We start from the raw sequence: 27,754 nt of genomic DNA on the forward strand, positions 1-27,754 counted from the left end.
ATGAAAGCCTACACTAAGTGGACTACAAATACAGACACCTGGAAAATAAATATGGGTTTGTTTTGTGGAGAACAGGGTGAGGAGTACTGACAGCTAATCTGGGACTGCAGCCGGTAATATTCTGGGCTGTGAAATGTATGATAAATAGACACTGGAAAGAAATTGTATGCGGCTCATGTGAGGAAATTATTATTGCTCTAGGACTTCCTAGAATATAAACAGAATATATTTATATCTCTTTATCTATATATAAATATCTCCAATAATCTTTTCTTATATACCATGTACTGTACGTTTCACTCTTTTTCCTTAAACTCATTTTACCATGATTTAGTGCACCAAGCATTAAGAATTGATTACTTGATTTTTATGTATATTTCAATCAGGTGTAGAAATCTATTGGGATTGTATCATGATGAAAGAATAATGCCACCGTACCCCATTCTAGAAACAAAGAGCCCTGTGGATTTCTTTAACTGCTTGAATTTTGCCTTCATGGACACACTTCACAGAAGTGCTAATATCAGGCGGCTGAAAATTACCTGTCCTGGACAGGTGCACTGTGAGGAGAGTGTCTTAGCTTAACAGTGGTACCTTCCCTGGGCTTAACTCACAATGAGGCAACTAGGAGGAGAAAAGCAGGAGGCAAAAAGAGAAATGACCATTTAAAAAAAAAAAAACTTGGAAGCTGGGAGCATGGCAATATTCAAGCTCTCGTGGGGCATGTTCAGTGCTTCTTAATTGTTTTTGGATGCATCAGCATCATGGTGATAGATGCCTTCTAAGGTAGATATCAAGAGAGCCAGGTGATAGGGGGATGGAAAGGATGGAGGAGAGGACCATGGGAGGGTTCTTCTCTTACAAAAGGGTTTGCAGTGAGAAAAACAAGGAGAATCCTTTGCAACTAACCTGAAGCAAAGCCAGTTTTCCAGCACTAATGTGCTTGTACAGAGACATGGAGGCAATGCTCAGACCGTGATACTGTTGCATCATTTTGTCTCCTTCCATGTGTCTCTCTCTCTCCATCTCCCCCACACCTGCTTGTCTCAACTTGCCTTGGCTCTTTTCTTTTCCTCTCCTACACCACACTCTATATTCTATTAATGTTGTCAGATATGTCAATGTAACAATAAGCTATCTCCTGCTAGGAGGAGGAATGCAATGGAGAGAATGGACTGGTTTCCTTGCCAATCTAGCTGCATTATATATGTTGTGTGTGTATATAAGGAGCTTAAATTTGAACTCATCAACTAAACCATGTCAGGATCTCTAGAGTTCTCTAATGTGTGTGATTCCCATTATTGGTTTATGAGAGGCATGCACTTGCACTGGAAGGAAAATATATCTCAGCTACATTTAGCAATATGGAATCCAGCAAAGCACTCTGAGTACGTATATAACCCAGTCTCTCACTGATCACATGGAAAGACATGTTGAAAGTGGAGGAAGTTCCAGTGAGAGAGAGAGTTTGTCTAGCTGCAAAATTAATTCTTTGGGTTCTTTACATGACTGAGCTTGGGGCCTCGGGGCACTTAAGAATATAAAGCTTGAGCCTCTTAGAACATGACTTGAATAGTCATCAGTGAATTGTTTACCACGGAAGTGGCGGGAAAGCCAGGGAATTTCCCTGAAAGACAGTATGACCTAAAAGACTGGGCAAGAAACTAGCAGTGGAAAGTTCCCGAGTTCTGCTCCTGGCTACACCTCCTACTCCCGCTATCGCCTTGACATCAACCCAGCTCTCTGGGTAGAGGAACCACTAGGTGCTAGCCAGCCTAGTGCCTAGAAAAACTTACAGCAGCCTTTCCTTTCAGGAATCGCTGCAGGAGTGAGCACTGGCCATCTTGGAAGGGGGTAGGGGGAGGCATTTTGTTTTTAATTTATGGAAATTTCTGAAATGTTGTGGTTTCTTTTCCTCAAAAAGCTACAAAATCAAAACAAAACATCACTTGTGAGGGAACATAACACATTTTCAAAATGGTCCCTATTCTGAGTGACTACACTTACCTGCTGTACAGCAGGTTGAAAGTTTTCAAAAGTTGAAATTTTTCTGATTTTTTTTGCTCAAAATTTCAACAAAAAGCTCATCTCCCCCTTCTCCCTCCAAGATTTCTTCTCCTGAGCCAGTTTTTCAATCTGTTCTAATATTAGGACTTTTTTCATAGTGAGATGAATTTTTACACTGAAACATTAACGTTTTGAGTGCTCCAGTGTAAAAATGGACAACCCATCAGAAATGCTATAAAAAGAGCCATTTCTGGGCAGCAAATGGATCCAGAACAACATAGCCCACAATTTCCTGCAAAATTTCTTGGGAGAAAAAAATATCAGTGATGTTTTTGTCTGTTGGTTTGTTTTGCAAACGGCAAGAAATCAGTTTAATCTACTTCCCAGGGCAGTTGTTAGGGATTAATGACATATTTAATGATTTACATACTGCCTTGTAGATTTACATTTCTATATTAGTACAAAGTACTGAGCAAACCTATTTTTAAGAGAGTGCCAAGAAGTAATTGCCTGTTGAAAGGGGCGAGCTGAAGAAAGGTCAAACAAAATTACGTTGGAAACTTGGGGACAGTTTAAAGTGGTTGTTTAAGGCAAAATGGGGTTGTTTATTGGAGGTGGAATACAGGTGTAGTTGATCTGTCTGAGTTTATTGTTCCCCGTCACCTATAAACTATCTGTGCCCCAATTGTAGGGATCCAAGAGGTTTCTAGCTTTAGCATGGAAATGTATTTTTCTCTCCTGTGCCTCCCTATGTTTTTCTGAGGTTTGATGTGGTGTGATCTATTGGGTGATGTGTCATTTAATTCAACGTTCCTTCCCCCAAGGATAACGATGGGCACCACAGGTGAAGGAGAATACAGATAAGGAAACTGCTTTTGAGAGCACAGATGCTTGGCACTAGGACACTCTGATCCTGCACTCACTAAAATCATTAGCAAAACTCCTGTGTGACTTTCATGATAAATTTGATTCAGGACCCTAATTAGGAGCAGCCCTTATTGGCTGCTGTCAGAAGCCTACAGTAAAAAAGCACCAAAGAATGTTTTGTCTTCTTTAGTGTAATCCACCCATTGGATTTCACTAACATTGACCATCAGCCTGTCCCCCTCCTCCATGAAAAGCACTGCCCCTAAGTAAATAGGCTGGAACCAGTTGTTTCCCATCTCACACAGAGTCTTGGTGGCAGTCAGAAGTTGGGTAGGCTCAGGGTAGCTGTCCGTGACTTTAGTGATGGTCTGTGTTATGGAAACTGGTTTACTGTGATTTGGAGTGGGCCCTCGGAAAGTGACCTGGGAGTAGATGTAGTAATCCCCGGCCTTTGGAATCATCAGTGACTTGTTGGTGTAGTTCATGTTGTTCTTGGTGAAGGCTAAGCCTCGCTCGTGTTCCCACTGGAGAACTGGAAACTGGTTTCCCATGGGGGGAGAAAGATCTTGTTTCTTAACTGGGGAGGTAAAGGAGAAAGGAAAGACATCAGTTAGTTCACCTGTTCAAGCAGGATGTGTGGCAGTGAACATGACTCAGGTGACGGAGTCCTTCGAAAGAAAAAACCTGGCCAGCACATTCTCTTTAGTAAGGGCTCCCTCTGATGTGTATTCCTGTAGCGCTCAGAGGCCCCACATGAAATCAGAGCCCCGCTGGGATAAGCAGTCTACATACACATTGTAAGAGACAGTATCTGCCCCAAAGAGCTTACAGGCCAGCTAGACAAGGCAAACAAAGGGTCAGAGGAAAGGAATATTATTACTCCCATTTTACATATGGAAAACTGAGGCACGGGGCAATTATGGCCAGATTTTCAAACACAACTAGCCATTTTGGGTGCCCACCTAGAGACACTGTAAAGGGACCTAATTTTCAGAGAATGGAAGCCGGGGCCCCTATAAGGTGTCTCAGTTTGAGCACCCAGGAACTAAGCCACTCGGCATCATTAATCACTTTTGAAAACCATGCCTGATGCCACACAGCAAGTCTTTGGGAAACTGAGAATAAAGCTCAGATCTCCTGTCTTCTAGGCCAGCACTTACCCACGAGAGAATCCTTCCTCAGGGTGCAGTCTGGTCACATCAAAGGGGGAAATTCACTCCAGTGTGTAGAAGGCTTTGTGCCCGTGCCCCCTCCCCCTCCCCCAAGCCCAATGCACCATTTCACACCAGTTTCAGGTTTATATCAACACATCATCCTAAAATGCAGCTGGCTCTGGGGCACCTGTGTGAATGATTACAGCAATTGTACATAATGGTGCAGGAGAGTGATCAAGGAGACACCCCATATCCAAGGGACCCTTCAGTCTATAATTACCTTACCTTTTATTTAGCTAGGACAGCTCTTGAGAAAAAGTGACATGGAATCTTTTCTGACCACAAATGATCAGCACCTTGGTGTTAATCTAATCCAAATAGCTTGCAACTCCACCTGCAAACACTGTCCCAAAGTCATGTGGAATCTAGATTACCCTCCTTGTGTGTCCCAAACTATTTTTGTGGCTTAAACTTATCTCTAGCTATGAAGGGTTACTATGAGGTTTCCATTGGGGGCAACTTATCTCACATCTGCCCACTGTGAGGTATCTTGTACCTTCCTCGGAAGCAGCTGGGGCCAGCTGCTGTCAGAGACAGCACACTGGAGCATTTGGACCCCAGGTCTGATTCAGTCTGGCAATTCCCGTGTTCTGGTTTTTGCAGGGTTTGGTGGGAGGACATGAGGCATAGTTGGACTTTTACCCTTCCTGTTTTAATCATCTTTCTTCCCCCATTTGTAATACAGATCAAGCAAGCAGCTAGGATAACAAGAGCCCTATATTATATTTATAGGAGTGATTTCTGCTAGGAAACGGGAGTCAACTTTCCTAGTAACTGTGTTTGTCACAAAAAATTGTTGCGGTAAAGATGCAGCTGAGAAAAGAAACATCTGACTTTGCTGGGCAATAAAAAGAAACATACAAGGCTACTTATAAGCAAACAAGCAAGACAGAGGCAACTGATTTCCAGGAGATGAGACCTTTTCTTTTATGTGAGCGTGGGTTAATACTGCATGTTTGTTCTCTTTCCATATCATTCAGTTTCGGGGGAAGTGGATGAATTAGGTACAGAAAAGAAAAGCTTTGGAAAATTCCAGACATAAGTGCTAACTATGACCCGTGTGGTACGAGATTCAGCAAGATCACACATAATTACTACAAAGAACAGGATTAAGGGCATGTGGCTGAGAAATGCCTCAGTTCCTGTTAACTTCACTGGAAATATGGGGGGCTCAGGTAGGTCTACACAGCCTGCAGAATCAACCCTCCCTGCCCACATCGACAGATGGACTAACGGGGCATATGATAGCACTCTAAAACTATATGTGTAGACAGATCTTTGCAGTCAGGGCTTGGGCTCGGAAGCCTGGGCACGGAGGTCGGCTTTGGAGCCCAAACTCCAGCCTGAGTCACAATTTCAAAGCACTGTCTACACGTTTCTTTTTGGAGCACTAGCATGAGCCCTGCTAGTCCAGACCTGGGTTGGGAGACTCACTGCCCCAGGCTGTGTAAAGTATCCAATCTGGTCTGAAACCCCATTTCTGGAACATTGCAACAATTACTGGCTAGCACTGTTTTTATCCTCTGGTAATATATAATCCATAAGAGGAGAATGAGCCGTAATGCCTTGCGTATTCGCAGAGCAATATAATACTCTGATGGTGAGAAGTAGCCTCTGCAATAATGGCTTTTCAGCTCTAGTTCATTCTAACTTTTCTCCAGAAAAAGGTAAAGCACACAAATGTGTGGGGGAAGACAAGGACTGCAATAGCATCTGGAGTGGAAGGAAGAGTGCTCTCTCTCTCTGGTATAGAAACAGAGGTTAGGGGAAGCAAATGGCTGGCTGCTACCTCACACTTCCCTAGGGCTTCCAGGAGTGTTCAAGCCCTGGTATAAATTAGAACAGCCTTCTGCCTGCTCTAATTTGCAGCAGCTTCCAATAGCCCCTCCCACTCCACCCTCCCCGAGGGCAATTCAGCAGCTGGGGATGCTGGAGTGCAGGGGTCTGTATGTATGCAGCTCCCTACCAACCCTAGCATGGCCCCTACACTGGAGTGTGCCACATCAGTTGTGCCTGGTGTTTAGGACAAATTTAAAGCTCCTCTGTGCTACTGCGGCAGCTCCAAGCAGCCTCAGAATCTGGCCCAGAATCTGTAAAATTAAACTGGATTTACTGGCGCCAGATCTGACTCTGGTAGGCCCTCTTTCTTATTTATATGAGGCTGTGTTTACACTTAAAATGACACAGCAGCTCAGCTGTAGTATTTTGAATGTAAATATGTATTTTACCTAGGGAGGTGGTGGAATCGCCACCCTCATCGCTTGTTAAGGCCCGGCTTGACAAAGCCCTGGCTGGGATGATTTAGTTGGGGTTGGCCCTGCTTTGACTAGATGACCTCCTGAGATCTTTTCCAGCCCTAATCTATGATTCTGATTCTATTCACTAGACCATCACTGTAGTTAAGCCACCATCCCAAGAGCTGGTAGCTAGATCAGCAGAAGAATTCTTCCATTCACCTAGTGCTATCTACACCAAGGGTTAGGTTGGCATAACCACATCTCTTAGGGGTGTGGATTTTTCACATTCCTGAAGGACACAGCTATGCCAGGTAAGTTTTCAATGTAGACCAGCCCTTTGACACTCATCAAGTGAGTGTGACTGTAATGTGTGTTACCAACGTGGCCTAAATCAGACTCCGGAAGTTCAGGGGTCACCCTTAAAAGGCCAGCTGTTCCCAACCAGTAACAGGACAGTTGTTTCCTAAACTGACTTAGGGAAATGTTCAGATACCACCACACTGTGATAGCTGTTTGTTAATGATTTAGTAGTGTCAATCATTCCCCCTAACCCCCCAAGTGCTCAAAATGAGGAGGGGTTAGCTCAGTGATTTGACCATTGGCCTGCTAAACCCAGGGCTGTGAATTTAATCCTTGAGGGGGCCATTTGGGGAATGGTACTGCTTTGAGCAGGGGGTTGACCTAGATGATCTCCTGAGGTCTCTTCTAACCCTAGTATTCTATGAATGTATTTTCAGTGACAAGGGTAGAGGCTAGGGACAGGGAAAATAAGAACAGACCCTCTACCTCATAGCTCAAATCAAACCTTTCCAGAGCTTCAAAACAGACAGGAAAACTTCTTGAAGACATATTTGTCATTTTCCTTTCCTTGCTCCTCTCCATTTTGAGGTACAAGCCAGTGAATGTGTGCAAACAGCAGATCAAGGAGGACCGGAAATCTTGGTGATTTCCAGCTAGATTTTGTAAACTCAAGGGGTTGAAAGAAACTTGATTCAACTGTTGGGTGCTTCTTTGAAGCAAAGAGAACATCACACAAGCCTTTGAAGTTAATTCATCAGGAGTACAGAGCTCCAGTCTTCTCTTCTGAGCCAGCAGCCATGCAGGGGGGGCTGTCTCTTGCTACTATGTCACACTGGCTGTGCACCACAAATGATTGTTTTATCAATGACTGGGACCTTGTTCTCTGGCAAATCTGTACTGTTGTGTTGAAACATTTGGAAAGGTTTGCCTTATTAGTAAAAGGTATGGAAAAGGCTCAAAAGACACAATCTAGCATTAGCCAGGAACTTAAGGACAAACCCAGAGAACAAAATCCTGCTACTGAGAGCTATAGGAACCTAGGCCCTGATCCAGTGGAGTGCTTAAGCACATGCACAACTTTGCACATTGACTTCATGGGGTTACCCGCATACTTAAAGTTACTCGTGTGCTTTTTGGAATCATGGCCAGAGTTCACTCCAGGGGGTCAGACTATGGCAGAGGGAAAGGGTGTGGATCTTGGAAGTCGTCCAACCATCACAGCTGTGCCAGCCATCTGGCAGCTATTCTGCCACTGACTTTCCCCATTATGTCCTTGCCCTTGGGTTCTCTCATCTGGGGGCTGTAGAAATAGCTTAGGGCTCAGTTATGCCCCTCCCTCAAAAGGGTGTACTACAAAGGGGTTTAGAGCATACCAAGTGTCCCTTGCCCCTCAGCCCATCTACAGAGGAACCAAGCATCATCCCCTGGTCTGGTACCTTGACACTGCAATAAAAGACCCTCCGCATGGTCATGGCTGGCCCATGTCAGCTGCTTTGAGCTTGGAGGGCTCGGGCTACAGGGCTAAAAATTGCAGTGTCAATGTGCAGGCCTGGGCTGGAGGTTGGGATCTGAAACCCCACAATGGGGCGGAGGGCAGGGGGAGTTGGTTCTCAGAGCCTGAGCTCACTGCAGTGTTTAGACCCATAGCCCAAGCCCTGTGTGCCCAAGTCCATTGGCCCAGGCTCTGAGAGTCGGTGCCATGGCTTTTTAACTCCAGAGAAGTACCTGACAAGCTCCATGAGGGCATGGCTGAGGGTAATGCTGGCCACCGCTGTTAAGCAGGGTGTAGCAAAGAGCACCCTTCAGCCTGCTCCCTCAACCTTTCCTATTGCTTGTGACAACCCCCACTCCTGTGCTTGAGAAAGGCATAATACTCCCGGCACCTCCCCCTGCTCAGCACTGCTCAGACTCGTGAGAGTCACAACGGAGCCTAATTCTCCTCTTGCACATGTCAGTGTAAATCGGGGTGATGCCACTGAAGTTAATGGAGTTATACCGGCGTGGAGAAGGCATAAGTGAAAAGAATCAACTCTGTGATGCTTATGAAATATTAAAGGTCTGGTTCTCCTTTCCCTTAAACTGCTCTAGCTCCATTAACTGACAGCAGTGGAGTTACTCCTGATTCACATCACGATGAGTCTACAACTAGGTCCTTTATGCTTAAATATTCCTGTTAAATACAGCAGAAGAGTAAAATACTAGCCATTGATTTAAGCACCAAGATAATTTTAGCAGTTGCTAACGGCCGCCAACCCGAGCATAAACAGCCTTTTAAAACCATAAAAAGAATCTTTCATAAAGTGCCCAGCTTTGTAGACACTCTGTACGAACACAGGGCAAGATCCTCACCTTGCATAAATCAGCATAGCTCAGTAAGGCTATGTCAAGTGACACCCGCTTGAGATCTGGCCCAGAGAGTGTAAACGAGAGATGACTTTCTTTCCCCTACATTTCCTGCCTTGCAATGTCTGCCTGTCAGTTTCCATCAGGCACGTGCATTTCGGAGCTGAGCTTTTGTGCAGTGCTAATGTTAGTGACAACAACCCAGGGAGGCATATCATTTTTGAACAGTTACATTACCTGTCAGGTGTGCTCTTGGCTTTTCTGCACTGGATACTAAAGCTGTAATTAAAAAAAAACAAACATTTGCAAACATCCGAGTCTGATTGACTCTACACAGAGAGAATCTGTGTAGTCCCTCTTCATTTCCACCTGGGTCTGTTTTATGAGTTATTTGTCTAGGTGGTTTATTTATTTATTTATTTTTTGTGGCAGGCGGGAATGGAATTTTGGACAGAGCTGATACAATCACTGAGCAAGCACCAGGACTTGCCAACTGCACTGCAAGGCTTGTGAGAACTTGGCAAATCCTTTTAAAACAAACACTGCCCCCTTCCCCACCTGTCCCCCCCGAAAAGGAAAGTAAAAACCTCTTCTTTGAATTAGATTTCAGCACGCACCAGGGCATCCTTTGTCGTTCTGCTATTTCAATACTAATATAGTCAGATTGTCCTAAAAAAGCAACAGGGCAGGTTTATCCCTATGCCAATGCAAAGAGGAGGTAGTCTGCACATCCCTTTTTCAGGGCCTGGAGTACCAACCCCGTCACTCCCCCTCTTATGCCATCTTTCTGTCCCCCAGGCCTCCACCACTTCCTCAAGCCTGCCGGTGTGGTTGTGGCAGAGTACACTCTCCTCCTCTCTTCCTTTCCCACCTGGCCTCCCATCCACACCTCTCTCCTCCAGCCCAGTGCTTGCCCATGATCCTTTCTGACACTCCCTGCACTGCGTGACCATTGCTGAGGAGGCATCTACAGACGTCCTATGTTGAAAGGAGTGGGTGGGGAAATGGTGGACTTTGGCCTCTTTGCACCAGCTGCACTGGCATGAAAGGGACCACAGGGCCACTGTGAGTCTGGCCCACAGAGCAAGAGTGAGCTGGGATTGGCTTTCACGTGCAGCTACATTTTCTCTGCACAGTGTCCTTAGCAACACTAATATCATAGAACTGGAAGGGACCTCAAGAGGTCATCTCATCCAGTCCTCTGCACTCAAAGCAGGACTAAATATTATCTAGACCATCCCTGACAGGCGTTTGTCCAACCTGCTCTTAAAAATCTTCAGTGATGGAGGTTCCACAACCTCCCTAGGCAATTTATTCCAGTGCTTAATCACCCTGAGAGTTAGGAAGTTTTTTCTAGTATCCAACCTCAACCTCCCTTTGCAATTTAAGCCCATTGCTTCTTGTTCTAGCCTCAGAGGTTAAGAAGAACAATTTTTTTCCCTCCTCCTTGTAACAACCTTTTATGTCTTGAAAACTGTTGTCATGTCCCCTCTCAGTCATCTCTTCTCCAGACTAAACGAACTTAATTTTTTCAATCTTCCCTCACAGGTCATGTTTTCTAGAACTTTAATCATTTTTGTTGCTTTTCTCTGGACTTTCTCCAAATCCTTCCTGAAATGTGGCACCCAGAACTGGACACAATACTCCAGTTAAGGCCGAATCAGCGCGGAGTAGAGCAGAAGAATTACTTCTTGTGTCTTGCTTACAGCACTCCTGCTAATGCATGTCCATAGATAACACTGTACACGGAAGCGGATTCAGATATAGATTATTATCTACCCCGAACCTTTCCCTTCATTTATGTTTTCTGTTGACTCAAACCTTCACCCTCAGCCCAACCCTTCAGCTCTAACCCTGCTCATACTTTCAGGGACTTTGATGGGATTGCAGGAGCATGTGCCGCAAGAAGATTTAGCCCATAGCATTGCAGATGATAAAGATGGAAAAGACATCCCAGAACCTGGAATGCATCTGAGCTGTGCTCAGGAGAGGGTTTACACAGATGGCTTTAAGCCACATGTACACCCTGCATCCCCCAATTCTGGTTCTTTGAGGATGCTGGACTTTTCGCTGCTGTAGACTAGATCAGTGTTTCTCAAACCAGGGCCACTGCTTGTTCAGGGAAAGCCCCTATGTGCCGGGCCGGTTTGTTTACCTGTCATGTCTGAAGGGTGGCCAGCCCGTCCCTCGGCCCACACTGCTTCCTGCAGCCCCCATTGGCCTGGAGCAACGAACCGCGGCCACTGGGAACCGCAATTGGCCGAACCTGCGGATGTGGCAGGTAAATAAACTGGCCTGGCCCGCCAGGGGCTTTCCCTGAACAAGCAGCTGCCCTAGTTTGCGAACAGCTGGACTAGAGTAGCCACAGGGCTGATTGTACCTGATTGCCTATTGCCCATTCCAGCATCTGGGCATCACTGGGGGGAGAGTTGTCCCCCAAATATGTCCCCTATACTGGGATCTGGTATGGAGTTGGCATAGAAGCTACTAGGCGATTCCCTTGTGCCGTTCTCCACTCGCCAGATGTGATGGCTTTAGGACTGGGTTGCACTGTAGAGCAGTATGAAGGCCCTTTAGCAGGGCAAATAGCTGACACATCCTTGCGAGGTCTCCTAGCCCATACTCCTCCAGACGGTTTCTTTGGGAAATCTAATTTTAGGATAATACAAGTGTTAGGGCTTCTACCCCTTTGCGGGTGAGACTGATCTATAGCAGAACAGATCTCACTGACATTCAGCGTGAAGTTACTTTCTCGGACTTTAATCTCCTTTGGCTTCTAGTTACACTCTTTTGCACCACACTAAGCAATTCCTTTTCCTCTAAAGGAACCTGGTCTGGCCCCCACTCTGGCTCCTCTATGCTGTTTCGGCAGCGTACAGGTCTCATGAAGGAGCTGCTAGGGAAGAAGTCCCTCTGTGGAGAAGTAGCACAGGCCTGATATTAGTGACCTTGCACACTGTCCTCAAAGCCCAACTCTAGGGGACATGCTGGGAGCATAGCTGGGTCAGGAAGGGGCATGCTGTGATGCTTCTCAAGGGTTATCCAGTGGTGTGAGGTGCCTCCCTACCACCTGCCCTTAGTGAGAGAAAAACTTGTCTGGGATCGCAGTGGGTCAGTTCCCCTACCCCTCTAGTTTCTGGGAACTAGTGCCTTCCAGGTCTCTGTAGGCCCCGTTCTCTCTTTACAGGTTAACGATAGTCATCCTGCAGTCTCCAAACATCTCAGTGGAGTGCCCAGCCCCTGATGCACTGGATTTCCCAGACCCTTTGTTCTGAAAGGAACAGTTCTCTGGCCCCCCTCCAGCGGTCAAATGACAGCAAGCAGAAATAGTGGAAACAAACGTAGCTCTTCCTACTACAAGTGATTCTGGGCTTCAGTATGGCTCCTAGGTGGCCAATCAGGTCTGCAGAAAGATGGCAGAAAGTCACCTTTGCCCAACCCCTCCTGTGCTCTTTGTCCCGGCTTTCTCAGAATCTGTCCCCAGAAGCCTTTGTCCTCGGATGTTTGTGTTTATGGGTCATATCTCTCTACACACCCTCCCACGCCCCTCTCTACTGTACTTGTATTGTTCCCAATTTCCGGCGGGGAGGCGAGGCTTTTAAAGGTCATTATGTAACCCAAACACCTTCTGGGTGTGGTGTTCTGTCCCACCTAGTGTCCCATCTAGAGAGAGAGCGAGAGCTAATGAGTCTGCTCTAAAGCCTTAGCTAACAGGCAGTTGGCTTTTAGCTCATTGGTAGAGGATCATGCACTAAACACCAGAGATCCCAGGTTTGATCCTGCCCACCAATGACTGCGGTTTGTGGGAGTTACAATTACACATGAAATTCTTAGCTCTTAGTAGAGAAGGCAGGTGTCTCTACTTGATAGCTCTGGGAAAGTGCATTTCCGTATAGTGGAAAGAGAAGGAGGGTGAGGTAATATCTTTCATTGGACTAACTTCCTTGGTGAGAGAGAAACTCTTTTGAGATATTGCCTCACCCACCCTGTTTCTATTACCCTGGAGCTGACCTAGTTGCAAAAACACTGCCTTTCAGTACTGATCCTCCATACCAACCCCAGTGGGCGCGTGAGTGAACAGAAGCTTTTATAGAAGAAGGAAAGGACAGGAAAACTTACAGATAGGTGATGACTGTTGCTTTAGGAATCTAGACATGCTTTCATCTGCAACCTGCAAATAGATTCACAAGCAGTTAGTGTTCAGTTGATTGAGACAGGACAAATCATGGAGAACAGAGGCCCTCCTGTGAATGTAATACTTGCATCAAAAGAGTCTATTAAAGCCTTTGACAATTGCCTCAGGAGACAGAAGAGGCAGCAGTCTCAGGCTCAGTTTACATCTGAACTGAGCCTGAAGTACAAGCCCCCAAGTAGCTTTGGTTGTTGGTGCATCTTCTCCTCCGCAGTTCCTGTTAGTCTGAAATTGCCTTCCAATATCCCTCTGCCTCATACACACAGGCCAGATTCGCAGGTCTGGCTGATCTGTGCTAAGCACGGGAACTGGGATGGGAGAACGATGCCTCCAAGGCATCTTCCTGCTTCCTGGCTCAACCAGAGCCTGAAATGGCCCATGGAATAACTCAGAAAGGCTTAAGTGCTACTCTAAGTTCTGGCACCCAGAGCAGTCACCTGGCAACAGTTCTGTCAATCAGGGGGTGTGGAGCACAACTCCACCCAGCCCCACTCCCTCCATCCCCAGCCTACCACTGAACATCTCCTACACCCCAGGGAGGGGAGCCAATCGTGGAGAGGTGAAATAATGCACAGAGGTTAGAGCTGGAAGCCAAGATCTGACCCTGACTCTTTCTTATCTGAAAACATAGTGGACCTGATCCTCAGCTGGTATCATACTGCCTCTGAACCGGGATACACTGATATACAGCAGCTGAGGATCTGCCCCATAATTTCTGCCTACTTCTGTACCTTGGAATTTTCTCTCTTCCTCTGCTCTTTTTTATGTGAATCTGTAACTCTATTGTTTCATTCTCTAGGGCACTGAGGAAAGAGTTTGCATGAAAGACAGATCAGTAACGAAAAGGAACCAAGAACTCTCAATGCAAGTAAACAAACACTTGACAGAGGAAAGGTCAGTTTTATTATTTTTAATCACTTGCTAAATCACTCTCTCTATCTCAGAGCCAGAGTCCCTGTGACGTGCATCCAGACTCACACAGTAAATATTGCAACATAATATTGACTCGGTCAGTGCCAAATACAAAAGGCATTTGTGCAAAGCAGCAGGAAGGGTGGTTACCACTTGCCAGTCAGATAGATGCCTGCCAGTGGTGTTCGCTTTTCTGATTCAAACCCAAAAGAGTGCATGCATTTTTGCAAGGCTTTGATTCTTTTCAGCCAGATTCTCAGGTGATATAAATCAGCATAATGTTAAGTATCAGAGGGGTAGCCGTGTTAGTCTGGATCTGTAAAAGCAGCAAAGAGTTCTATGGCACCATATAGACTAACAGATGTATTGGAGCATGAGCTTTCGTGGGTGAATGCATGCATGCATCCGACGAAGTGGGTATTCACCCACGAAAGCTCATGCTCCAATACAACTGTTAGTCTATAAGGTGCCACAGGACTCTTTGCTGCTTTTACAGCATAATGTTGACGCCAATGGAGCTAGGCTGATTGAGGCTCTGGTCTCTAGTTTGTGCATGTGCAAACCCCCCCCCCACCTTAATATCAGTGCCTAGAAGCCTACAATACTTACAGTGGTTCTCAAACAGCGGAGCATTTGCTGATGGTCTACGGAGAATCAGCACATGATGCTGACTCTTGTTTCCAGCTGCTAAACTGCATCAACACACTGCCTCTGCCCACACTCTACATTTAGGGCCAGCTTCAGGCACCAGCGAAGGAAGCAGGGGCTTGGGGCGGCCAACGGAAAGGGACGGCACATCTGGGTCTTCGGCGGTGGGTCCCTCAGTCCCTCTCTTCCTCTTTGAGCTGCTGCTGAAGTGCCGCCGAAGAGGATGAGAGGGAGCAAAGGACCAGCCACTGAAGAATGAAGCGGCGCGATTGAGCTGCTGCAGAAGTGCTGCTGATCGGCTTTATTCATTTATTTATTTATTTATTTTTGCTTCGCCGCTTGGAGTGGCAAAAAAGCTGGAGCCGGCCCTGTCTACACTGAAAACTCTCCTGATATTATTTCTCCTCAAGCCCAATTCCTGTAGGTGCTACAGAAATGGCAAAAAAGGCGGCCTATGCAATAGTAAAAGGGAGAGCAGGTGTTCATGAGACAATAGTGGGCTAGATCATCAGTAGCCGTGAATCAGTGTAACATACTGATTTACAGCAGTTGAGGTGCTGACCCAACTCTCTCTGTTAAAACGAGGGCTAGGCAAAAGTGAGAGAGCCCCTGCAGAACAGAGTCTGCTGGGAGCCTGCTTGTGTCGTGTGCTTATGCACTTTGAAGACCAGGCTCTCAGTGTAAATCAGAGTAGATTTCATTGTAAATGAGTTTCAATGGAGCTCTGCTGATTAACTCCAGCTGAAGATCTGGCCAATGACAATTGCTACTAGAAAACAGTGATAATATTTAATGTGTATATACATATATTATCCAGCTCGGATTATTTCACATACCCACCCACCACATCAGCTACTTCTGGGGGAAGAGGACACATACTGCAGGCCAACATGGTCTGGATAATACTTAATCTTGCCAGGAGTGCAGTGGATTGAACTAGATGAGCTCTTGAGGTCCCTTCCAATCCTACGCTTCTATGACTCCATGAGCAAAAGGTGAATGAATGGCTGAGTTAGCTTTGCGGCAGATGGACAATATCCTGAATTAACTTTACTGAATCAAGTTAAACCTTGCTGAATTAGTTTTAACAGCTTTGGGGTCCATTGTTTTAAAAATGCAATTGTGTCTGTGTTATTGTGGAATGGTATGTTTGTACCTTCTCTAGGAGATCGACTCACTAATGCAATGTCTGGGATGTATTAGGAACTTCAAAGGGCTTTTTGAAACAATACTTGTGAAATGGATTTCCTAGGAGGTATCTGGGGGCAAAGGAAATGCAAATGACCCACCTCTAATCCACCCTTTTGAAGCTGTACTCTCCTGAGGAGAAGCTACTGTATATTTATTACCTGCTCTAGGAAACTCCAGATCAAAGATGCCTAAACAGTATAGAGGATGGGCTAAACATAGGGTGACCAGACAGCAAATGTAAAAAATTGAGACGGGGGTTGGAGGTAATAGGTGCCTATATAAGAAAAAGCCCCCAAAATAGGGACTGTGCCTATAAAATCAGGACATCTGGTCACTGGAACGGAACGTGTTATGAGTGGGCTAGTTCTGAGCTGAGGCTGTGATGAATTTGAAACTGCAAAGGAAATCCCTTGGGTGTGGTGCTGAAGGATTGCTTCAGCCAGAGATAGTATTCGAGTCAGGGTGATGTCTGCTAAGCTTATTAGCATTGGTGTGGTTTTTTGGGGTTTTTTTTGGTAAAGGTTTTCTCTGTAGTGCTTTTACCTTAAGAATAAAATAGGCTTGTATTAGAAAGAACTGCATGGTAGTTTATAACTGTGGACAATTGCTCTGTTATCAGTCCCTGAATAGAAAGCTAGCACGTGCTGGGGCAGCCTGTGTCTGCTGAGAATAACAAAAGGGAAGGCAGGCAACTGTGCAACCTGGAAATACCTCACTGTAGCGGTGTGGTTACCCGCTCCTGCACTTCGGGGTAGAAAACAGCCCAGGAGAGGGCTGTGGCTGAGAGGGTGGGATAGCTCAGTGGTTTGAGCATTGGCCTGCTAAATTCAGGGTTATGAGTTCAATCCTTGAGGGGGCCACTTAGGAGGCCACTTAGGGATTTGGGGCAAAAAATCAGTATTTGGTCTTGCTAGTGAAGGCAGGGATCTGGACTCAATGACCTTTCAAGGTCCCTTCCAAATCTAGGATATAGATAAATAATTGGAGATGACTGTGGCTGGGGCAAGAAGCCTGGGCTGATTAGGGAAGGTAGGCTCAGCTGTGACCAAGTCCCAATCAGGCACAGCCAGCCCCTAAAAGAGGCAGTGAACCAGAAGCCCAGTCAGTCATCTCCTTCTTCTTGTAGAGGGAGAAGGGCCTGGTTTCAGGGAGTGAGAGACAGGGTACTTGAGTGGCCCAGGGCTGGGGAAAGGCAGAGGAGCTGGGGAGCTCCAGCTGGAAAGCCCCAGGCTGAGGCCTAGCATTGGGCCAACAGGTACTGGGAGTTGCAGGGGGTAGGGCAAGGCAGCAGGCCTAAACCTAACCTTGCCAGTGATGAGTGGCTGATACTGCAGTCTGCCCCAGGGTGTGGGGCTAGACAATGACTGGCAGTAGCCTTTATGTGAGGTGGGGATAGAGGGTGGGGGCTTCCTGGGGAGGGAAGATCCTAAGAGAAAGGAGTTATTGCCAGGGGGCCAACACCCTAGCTAACAGGGCACCAGAGTCCAGGAAGGGACGTGGGGGCCAAGCAGTAGTGGATCACTGGCGTCCAAGGGGTGCTCCAGGCTGGAAATTGAGCTGAGACCAGTAGGAGGCACTGCAGGGGTGAGTCTGCACGCTTACACCCACTCAGAAGGGAGTGAAACATGAGGGTCCCCCCCTTTTTTCATTTTTAAACAAAAAAACAGCTGGGGATCTGGAAGCCTGAGAGTGGGTGCCCTTGCTGCACCACTGAGGGGAAATACAGGCACAAGTTGCCCTGAACTAGAATTGAATCTGGTGTGTGCTGTATTGAGGCTTGAGATTTTAAAACTGCTGCCCAAAGCTGAGGGGTGTGTGTGGTCTAGGAGACAGCTAAACCACTTATAAAATGGTAATTTCCCAATAGTTAAATTACTTAAAGAAAAAAATTGCAACAGAAAATTCCATCCTTTCCCCGTCATGCCCCCCAGCAGAACAGCATGATCTAAAAGACCCTTGTGAAAGCTGCAGGGCACAGTCTGTGAGATAGGAAGGAATCAGGAAGAACACCCCTACTGTGACCTTGAACTGTTTGAGATGGGGCAGCTGCTCCGTACTGAATACTGCATGGTCTGCAAGAGCTCACAAGATTGCTAGGATGTTTGAATACAATTGTAATTTATGATGCAATGTGCAGCATCATGGTCAGCTGAATGTGTGTTGCCCTAGAGGGACTTTACAAGGCCACAGTGTGGGAATTCCCTTGGGAGCACTCCTCCCCCATGTGACAGTTGTAATCACTTAAATGCCAAGGTAGTTACATGTGCCATAACAAAGCTGTGTTTGGCCCGGCTTCAGCAAGATACTTCAGCACACACCTAACTTTAAGCATGTGAACATCTCTATTGATTAACTTCAGCGGGACTACGTGCTCAAAGTTAGATCCCTGCTTATGTAGTTTACTCAAGAACCTTACATAATTGGAACCCTTGAGATTTAATTAGAGCTGATTGTTTCCATGAGAAGTTTTGACTTTTTTTTTTTTGTCAAAAATGTGGAATGGTTTAGGGACAAAAACTGGGGAGGGGGAATGGCTAATAACTGAAATATGTTTGGCTGAAAATCAAAACAATTTCTATTTTAGGCCAAAAGTTTTAGTTTTCTGAGGGGAGGGAGCTCAATGTGAATAACATGAAGAGAAGCAGCAGTGCCTAGTGGATAGAACACTTGTTCGGGACTCAGGAAATCTAGGTTCTATTCTTGACAGTGGCAGTGGCCTGCTGGGTGACCTTGGGTGCATCACTTCCCTTATTTCTGCCTTGGTTTTCCTAACTGTGAAATGGGGATAATGATATTGACTTGCTTTGAAATCATATGATGAAAAGCACTAGCTATTTTGAATAGTTTGTTCATGTATATACTTCATAGTAAAGATCAGTTAGGCTGAAAGATGCTATTTAAATACAAGCTATGTTATCATACAATAAGGAGGTATCATTTATAGACCCCATATTGAAATACTTTTAAAAATTAGTCCTTTTAAAAATTATACTGGAGAGGTTTCTTATTCTCCATTCTTGATTAGGTTGGTATTTTTCAGAAGTCCTCGGCATCACCCTAACTATGCTGCCACTGAAGTCTGTGGAAAAACACCCATTGATTGCAATGGGAACACAGTTAAACCAGCCTTGTGTGCTTCTGAAAAATCCCACCCCAGAGCTGATTGGAAGACAAGGATCTCCCGATTAGAAGCTGATTAGGCCTCAACTATAGTATTGTGTCCAGTTCTGGGCACCACATTTCAGGAAAGATGTGGACAAATTGGAGAAAGTCCAGAGAAGAGCAACAAAAATGATTAAATGTCTAGAAAACATGAGCTATGAGGGAAGATTGAAAAAATTGGGTTTGTTTAGTCTGGAGAAAAGAACTGAGAGGGGACATAAGTTTTCAAGTACATAAAATTTTGTTACAAGGAGGAGGGGAAAAAATTGTTCTTTGACCTGTGAGGATAGGACAAGAAGCAATGGGCTTAAATTGCAGCAAGGGATGTTTAAGTTGAACATTAAGAAAAACTTCCTGTTAGAGTGGTTAAGCACAGGAATAAATTGCCTAGGGAAGCTGTGGAATCTCCATCATGAGATTTTTAAGAGCAGATTAGACAACAACCTGTCAGGGATGGTCTAGATAATACTTAACCCTGCCATGAGTGCAGGGGACTGGATCAGATGACCTCTCGAGGTCCCTTCCAGTCCTATGATTCTATGAAATGGCAGAGTTAGTTTCTGTGAAGACTGTGGTATGCAAAAAAGTTGCCACAGACTTTCAATTCCAAAAGTGGCCAAAAGTCCCATTTATAAACGTTTAACATTTAAATCAAAAGAAAACAGCTGAAGATCCCCCTCCCACACATCTCATTTTATTGTACTCTTTTGAAAGGGGGTGTCCGCATTACAAACCTGAATACAGCAAAATAGTTAGGAATGGTGGGGTCATAAAGATTAATAAGCAGCTGTGTTCAGATCACATCTGTGTCTTTTGCTCCTTACACAAGAAAAGAACAGGCCTTTTTGGGACCAGATTCTGTGTGTGTTAGTGGGCATGCATGGGTAATCATAGACATGCACGGCTGGAAAGGACCTCAAGAAGCCATCAAGTCCAGCCCCTGGTCTTGAGGCAAGACCAAGTATACCTAGGCCACCCCTTAAAAACCTTTGATGATGGGGATTCCACAAGCTCCCTTGGAAGTCTGTTCCAGAGTTTAACTACCCTTATATGTCAAACGTTTTTCCTAATAACTAACCTTAATCTCCCTTGCTGAAGATTAAGCCCATTACTTCTTGGTCTACCTTCACTGGTCATGAAGAACAATTGATCACCATCTTCTTTATAACAGCCCTTAACATATCTGAAGACTTATCAGGTGTCCCCCACCCAAGCCTTCTTGTCTCAAGACTAAATATGTGTGTTTTACCCTTTTCTCATAGGTCAGCTTTTCTAAACCTTTCATCATTTCTGTCGCTGTCCTCTGGACTCTGCAGTTTGTTCACATCTTTCCTAAAGTGTGGCATGCAGAACTGGACAAAGTACTCCAGCTGAGGCCTTACCAGTGCTGAGTAGTGCAGGACAATTACCTCCTGTGTCTTACATACAACATTCCTGTTAATAAACCCCACAATGATAGTATCCATTTTTGCAACTGCATCACATTGTTGACTTAGATTCAATTTGTGATCCACGGTAACCTACAGTTCCTTTTCAGCAATACTACATGTTAGCCAGGTATTCTCCATTTTACAGTTATTCATTTGACTTTTCCTTCCTAATAGCAGTACTTTGCCCTTCTTTATTGAATTTCATCTGGTTGATTTCCTACCGATTATCCAATTTGTCAAGGTTGTTTCAAATTCTAATCCGGTCCTCCAAAGTGCTTTCAACTCCTTCCAGCTTGGTGTCATCTGCAAATCTTATGAGTGTGCTCTGCACTCCATTTCCAACTCATTAATGTAAATATTGAATAGTACCAGACCCAGGACTGATCCCTGTGGGATCTCCACTAGGTACACCCTCCCATTTGGACAGCGAACCATTGATAATTATTCTCAGAGTCCTTCTTTCAACCAGTCGTGCAGCCACCTTATAGTAATTTCATCTAGACCACTTTTCCATAGTGTGCTTATAAGAATATCATGCAGGGTTGTCTCAAAAACCTTACTAACATCAAGATACATATCTACTGCTTCCCTTGTAACCACTAGGCCGGTAATCCTGAAAAAGAAAGAACTTAGGTTGGTTTGGCATGATTTGTTTTTGCCAAATCCATCCTGTCTATTCCTTATTCTCTGAGTGCATACAAACATTGTTTAATAATTTGTTCCAGTATCTTTTCAGATATTGACCAGTCAGGCTGACTGGCCTATAATTCCAAAGGTCCTCTTGGTTCCCCTTTTAAAGATAGTTGTTATATTTGCCCTTCTTCACTCTTCTGGCACCTCACCCATTTTCCAGGAGTTCTTGAAGGCAATTGCTAATGGTTCTGAAATTGCTTCAGCTAGTTCTTTAAGTATCCTTGGATAGATTTCATCTAACTTAATTTATCCACATTTTCTTAACCTGTTGTTTCCTGTTTTTCTTTACATGCCTTCCCTCTTGTTGGTAATATTAATTCTGTTGAGTATTTGGTCAGCATTAAACTTTTCAGTGAAAACTGAAGCAAAATGGGCATTAAACACCTTTTCAGCTTTCTCAATGTCATCCGTTATTAGCACTCTTTCTCCTCCAAATAAAGGAGCTACATGTTCCTTTGTGTATCTCTTGCTTCTAATGTATTCAAAGAACCTCTTCTTAACTGCCTTTTATGTCCTTTGCTAGGTATAACTCGTATTGTGCCTTAGCCTTTCTGAGTTAGTTCCTATATACTTAGGCTATTCTTTTGTAAGCCTTCTTAGCGATTGTCCATCTTCCACTTCTTGTAGGATTCATTTTTGATTTTGGGATCATTAAAGAGCTCCCGATAGGAAGAATAGGAAGGGGCCAATATGGTTCTATCTTTCCTTTATGTTGAAATAGTTTGCAATTGTGTCCTTAATATCGTCTCCTTAAAAAACTAACAACTCTCCTAAACTTCTTTTTCTGCTAGATTGTCTTCCCATAGGACCTTCCCTACCAGTTCTCTGAGCTTGTTAAAGTCTGTTTTTTTTTCTGAAGTCCATTATCCTAATTCTGCTGCTCTCACTCCTTCCTTTCCTCAGAATAATGAAATCTGGCCCTTTCATTCAAATTGCCTTCCACCTTCAGATTCGCTACCAATTTCTCCTGGTTAGTCAGAATCAAGTCTAAAACACCTGTCCCCTTGGTGACTTCCTCCACTGTCCAGAACAAAAATTGTCTGCAATACATGCCGAGAACTTACTGGAGAGTTTGTGTTTTCCCGTATTACTTTTCCAACAGTTGTGGGGTTGTTAAAAAGTCCCCCATTGCTACCAGAGCTCATGTTTTGGATATTTCTTTTATTTGTTCTAGAAATGCCTCATTCACCTCCTCTGCCTGATACAATGTATGCACCAAATTTATTTTGTCATTTCGAGGCATGGAATATAGCTTAAGCTTGACTTGTGCTGTAAGGGCCTGATCCGACTCCCATGTAAGCCAATCAAAAGACCCACTGACTTTCATGGGAGTTGGATCGGGCCCCAAGGGAAATGTATGATACCTGTGTAAAGCTGGAGTCATTACTATCCACTTGGGCAGTGGTGATAATGCAGACAAAGTTTGGGAGATGAAAACCACACACCTGGGGGCCAGGATGGGAGTCTTCTCCTCAGCCCACCCACAGCCATTCCTCCAGCCTATGTACTGGGGTCACTGTTTCAGCCTCCCTTGGCCACTTTCACGGTATGTTGAGGTCATTGGCTTTGCATAAATGTGGTTCCTTTCGGCTCCTCTTTTGGCCCTCATCACTGGCCTCCCTGCTGGCCAGTGCAGACCTGGCATGGAGAGATCCATGCCACAGCTGGCGGCTTTGGAGGCCCATCTGCGCTGCTGCAGCCCACTCCCACAGTCACCACTTGAGTTCAAAGTGGGCTGCAGACCCTTATCCCTTCTCCGTTTGGGTGAATTTCCCTCTAAACTTGATCCTGCCTGCCTCAGGATGCCTTTGATCCACCTGTCCAAATCCCAATGGGAGTTAAGTGCAAAGAACAGCAATAAAGGCTTTGCTACCCATTTACAGATGATTAACTGAGAAAACTGATAAGGCAACAACTTGCACATTCCTAGCTGCTGTGTCACTCCACTAGTCCGCTCTGGGGAAGGTACGATGTGCTCACGTTATATTCTAAATAAATTCAATGAAATGGAATTTGGCCAGGGAAACAAATGTGCTGTTGAAGCCACCACACCACTAAGGGACAGCGGTACAGTTGTTTCAGAATTAGAGTGCAAAAGAAGTATCTGTTATCTTGAAAAGGGAGTGGGTATTGGTGGTGGAAGATGTCCAGGCAGGAAGCTCTGGAGCATGAACCTCATAGTTCTACACAGACCAGGTGCAATACGATGAGGAAAGCAGAATTTCCGGTTTGCCCATGTTGTCCCTATCATGTGCTCTATCCCAGAATGACTGCCTCTAAAGATCAGGCAACAGTCTAAGCTTGTCCCGGGCTGGAGTATGACTTTAGGCACATGCGTGTGCGAGGGGTGGCATGTAATCTGCACCAGCCCTGCAGGAGACCTAGGAGAGAGACCCCTTTGTGGCACAACTCCCTCACGCGCTTCCCTCTTGCTCCTGAGGGAAAAGAGTTACTGCTAGCTCATAACATAGCAAAAAATGAACGCCCGCCCTCAGGCTGGGTCAGCTGAGCAACCCAGCACTATTGTGAAGCAGAGAGAAAGCTCTTCCTATTGTCCTCTCTACTGGTCTCCTCATCACCAATCTGCTTGAGAGGGCAGCAAGCAATTATGCAGCCTCTGCTGGTTCTTACCTGTCCACCTGCTTTCAGGGGCAATCAGTGGGAACACAGCTTCAGCTTATTCCTACATGCCCAGATCCAAGGTCTAAGGAACCTGTGCAGAACTGTAAGTGGTTGGGGGTAGGCAAGGGCTCTTGCTCCCTTCTGAGAGATCCAACCACCATTTAGCCTTCACTCCTTTTCTTCTCAGTTGGTCCTGCTAATAATGATGGAGGGTGGTCGGACAAAAAGATGCCCTTAACCAGCACAGTTTGAATTTTTTAAAAGACCAATGGGAATGAATTAGATCAAAAGGGATTTTTCAGGTTTGGGGTTTTTTAAAATTGTTTAGAAAAGAAAAGACTTTGTCTGAGTTCCTGCACCCCTGATAGCATTCCCATGGGAATGAAAGGAGCTGCTCCTATAAGTAACGGCTACAGGAGGAGGCACACACCAGGAGCCCAAGTTCAGTTCAGAGCACTGGTTTTTGGAGGCATGAGAAGAAAGTTCTCAAGGAAAGTCAAACACACCCATAACTATTTCACGGCTGCTAGTCACTGCTGACTGACTCAGTTTTCAGTGGAGCAAGTGAAAGGCTTATTGAGTGTAGTAAATAATTTAGCCGGATAAGTATGTTCCGCCCACTCCACTTGGCCGAGACAGATGGCAAGTTTCCAGCTATGATGATTTTACTTTTGCCTACTGGGATTTTCAGACACTATATCTCATTTGATCATAACCAGTTTTTAGACTAATATAAAGAGACATGCATTAATTTCCTTTCATGTATATGTATAAATATAATAATATTGTCCAGAATGAAGCAATCCTTAATGCTTACAAAGCACCTTCTATCTGAAGATCCCAGAGGCATTCACCAGCATTACTTAGTTAACCTTTACAACACACCTGTGAGCCAGGTAAGTATTAATCTCATTTGACAGATTATTTTTTTATCATTTCAGTTGTGGAAGCATGTAGAGGCCCCAACCAGGATCTGGACACCCATTGTGCTAGGTGCTGTACAAATATATAGAAGGACACAGTCCCTGCACTGATAGGTTGACAGTATAGGGACCAAAGTCAGCAGTAAACTCCGCCCAGATACAGAAGTCCAGCCATTCAGAATTCAGTGTAAGGTGCCATACCAAGTAATGTCATGCTAAGTAATTATTACAGTAATGGGCACTATAAAAACCACTACAGCAGACAGTGAGAGGCATTGAGAGGTTCAGTGACTCACCAAAGTCACGAGGCCACATAGTGAGTCAAAGTGAAAACCAGGAAGAGAACTTCTGATTTAAGAGTTGCGTGTTTTTAAGCAGTATAAAACTGCTTCTCTGTATACAAACATGCACTCACACACATGGTACAGATGTGGATATAAATAGGAAATCTGCCTTAAGCATTCCTCTAAGCAACCAGCAAACACAGTAAGTAAAGAGGGTCTAGAACTAATATTGTATTTGACACCCTGGAGAGATTATAAAGTCTTTGACCAAGAAATGTATGTATTAGAAGTGAGCCCCAAGCTCTGATTTCACTGTGTGTGTGTGTACGTACCTATATCTACACAACTGCATGTCAAAGAATGTACAACCTAGTGGCAAAAAGTTTGCCAGAATAGAAATAAGGCTTGTATTCTGCCTATTAGTAGCTGTTGATTGTTGTTGTTCATAGTATTCATTCAATTAAAACTTTGTTCATACAAATTAGCAAAGAGTGAATTTCAAGAATAAAGCTGAAATTTATTAAGGGTCTCACTCCTGCAAACAATCAGACATCTGCCCACCTTTAAGCAGGTGGGTAATCCCATTGACATCAGTGGCAATATGCACCTGCTTAAAAAGCTGCTGTGAATGCCAGCAGCATAGGGTTTAAAGACAAATACCTACAGAGGTATGCATGTGGAGATAGATGTCCAGCTGTTTATTAGAGATGGACCTGAAACTGTCCCCTGAATCCAATGCCTCTGGACATTGGAAAACTTTTGCATTTAGATGAGGATTTGAATGTTGGGATTAGGGTCACTCTCAGTAATTAGCCCAGACTGGACCCTCATATGTAAGCATCCCAAATCTCAGGGAAATCTGAATTCACATGTGATTCTGGAGCTGAAATGGGTAGTTCTTTCCCATCTGATACCTGTGTGTGTATTTGACACAAACACAACCCCCACCTAGAGAGAGAGACACACAAATGACATTTAGCAGGTGGCTAGTGAAATAGGGTCCTTTCAGCCTGTAATGAGCCAAGAGAGCTCTCAACCTGAACCAGAAAAAGGGGGAACAGAGATGGTCAGCCAGATCCCCAGCTGAATTCAATGGCATGACCAGCAATTTACACTAGCTGAGAAGCTGGACCATAGAGTTTTCTTCAGTCTGCCAGTAGGATTTAATATTGTTCCTGCTCCTCTGACCCTATTCAACTCAAGGAAGAGAAATGGAGAAAGATCTGCCTATTAAGAAACATTTCCTCCTCCTCCCTCACTGTGTGCATGAAAGAGAGAAAAAGCAAGCAAGCAAGAAATAGAAAGTTTGTTTAACATTCTTCCTTAAAATTGCAAATCCATAAAGCAAGAAGTCACAAACTTTCTCCAAACTCAAATATTTAAAGAAACTCTCTTCTCTTTTTCTTAACCTTTCCTTAAGATCACTGAGATATGGCACTTTCTTACCTGAGCTGGGCCAGATTTATGGGCTCTGAGATTTCCAACCAGCAGATAGGCTGTGGGCAATGCCAGGACTAGAACAGACAGCAAGCAAAAAACCACAGCACAGCGTATTTTCTTCAGATCCTCCCTGACACCCATTCCGGATTCTTGATTGGTCATATGAACCGCTTCCTCCAGGGATATTTCAGCAATGTATTGCATGCCTGTGACTGGCTTGTGCACCTCTCCCTCTGAATAGAATCTGGGAGGAGGAAAATCTCTTCTGCTTGCTGTCCTGCATGGAGACCCCCATTAAATAAGAGCTCACTTGAATGTGGGATGGCTCTCTCCCCCCCCCTCCCCACACACACATGCACCCTCCCTCCCAAGGAATGCACCGCCTACATAGAAACCCAGTTCAGGGACACAGACAGACAGCACCACTTTTGCTGAGATTGGAGAGGTGCACGTACTATGCTTGTCAGTTTTTCCTCCCTTTACAGAAGGAAGTTAGGAAAGTCCCAGGGGGTGGAACCAGGATAAATTATGATGGATCAGATTAAAAGCTTTTCCACCCAGCAAAAGGGAACATGAAACCAATGGGAATGAAAGTGAGAGATGAAAGAGATCAGCACAGAAATAAGACACTGTGCTAAAAAATTACAGAGTACGCTACTTTAATTACAAAGAACAGGAGTACTTGTGGCACCTTAGAGACTAACAAATTTATTTGAGCATAAACTTTCATGGGTTACAGCCCATTTCATCAGGTGCATAGAATGGAATATATAGTAAGGAGATATATATATACAAGCAGAGAACATGAAAAGTTGGAAGTTGCCCTACCAACTCTAAGAGGCTAATTAAGATGAGCTATTATCAGCAGGAGGGAAAAAAAACCTTTTGTAGTGATAATCAAGATGTGCCATTCTAGACAGTTGACAAGAAGGTGTGAGAATACTTAACATGGGAAAATAGAGTCAATTTGTGTAATGACCCAGCCACTTCCAGTCTCTATTCAAGCCCAAGTTATTGGTATCTAGTTTGCATATTAATTCTAGTTCAGCAGTTTCTCGTTGGAGTCTGTTTTTGAAGCTTTTCTGTTGCAAAATTGCCACCTTTAAGTCTGTTACTGAGTGACCAGAGAGGTTGAAATGTTTTCCTACTGGTTTTTGAATGTTATTCCTGATGTCCTGTGTCCATTTATTCTTTTGTGTAAAGACTGTTCGGTTTGGCCAATGTACATGGCAGAGGGAGTGGCTGGGTCATTACACAAATTGAATCTATTTCCCCATGTTAAATATTCT

At 44.7% G+C, this 27,754-nt stretch overlaps 1 protein-coding gene across 1 annotated transcript; it reads right to left on the bottom strand.

The window, feature by feature from the left end:
- Positions 1-670: 670 nt before the first annotated feature.
- TNFSF15 (TNF superfamily member 15) lies at positions 671-26,729 on the bottom strand. Its single transcript, XM_030535978.1, has 4 exons — positions 26,472-26,729; positions 13,088-13,139; positions 9,206-9,247; positions 671-3,451 (listed from the first exon to the last, which is right to left on the bottom strand). The coding sequence occupies exons 1-4, from the start codon at positions 26,667-26,669 to the stop codon at positions 3,024-3,026; spliced, it is 720 nt and encodes a 239-aa protein (XP_030391838.1). The 5' UTR covers positions 26,670-26,729; the 3' UTR covers positions 671-3,023.
- Between the last annotated feature and the right edge of the window lie 1,025 nt (positions 26,730-27,754).

This window comes from Gopherus evgoodei, chromosome 16 (genome assembly GCF_007399415.2).
Source record: "Gopherus evgoodei ecotype Sinaloan lineage chromosome 16, rGopEvg1_v1.p, whole genome shotgun sequence".
In the NCBI taxonomy this organism is placed as follows: domain Eukaryota; kingdom Metazoa; phylum Chordata; order Testudines; family Testudinidae; genus Gopherus; species Gopherus evgoodei.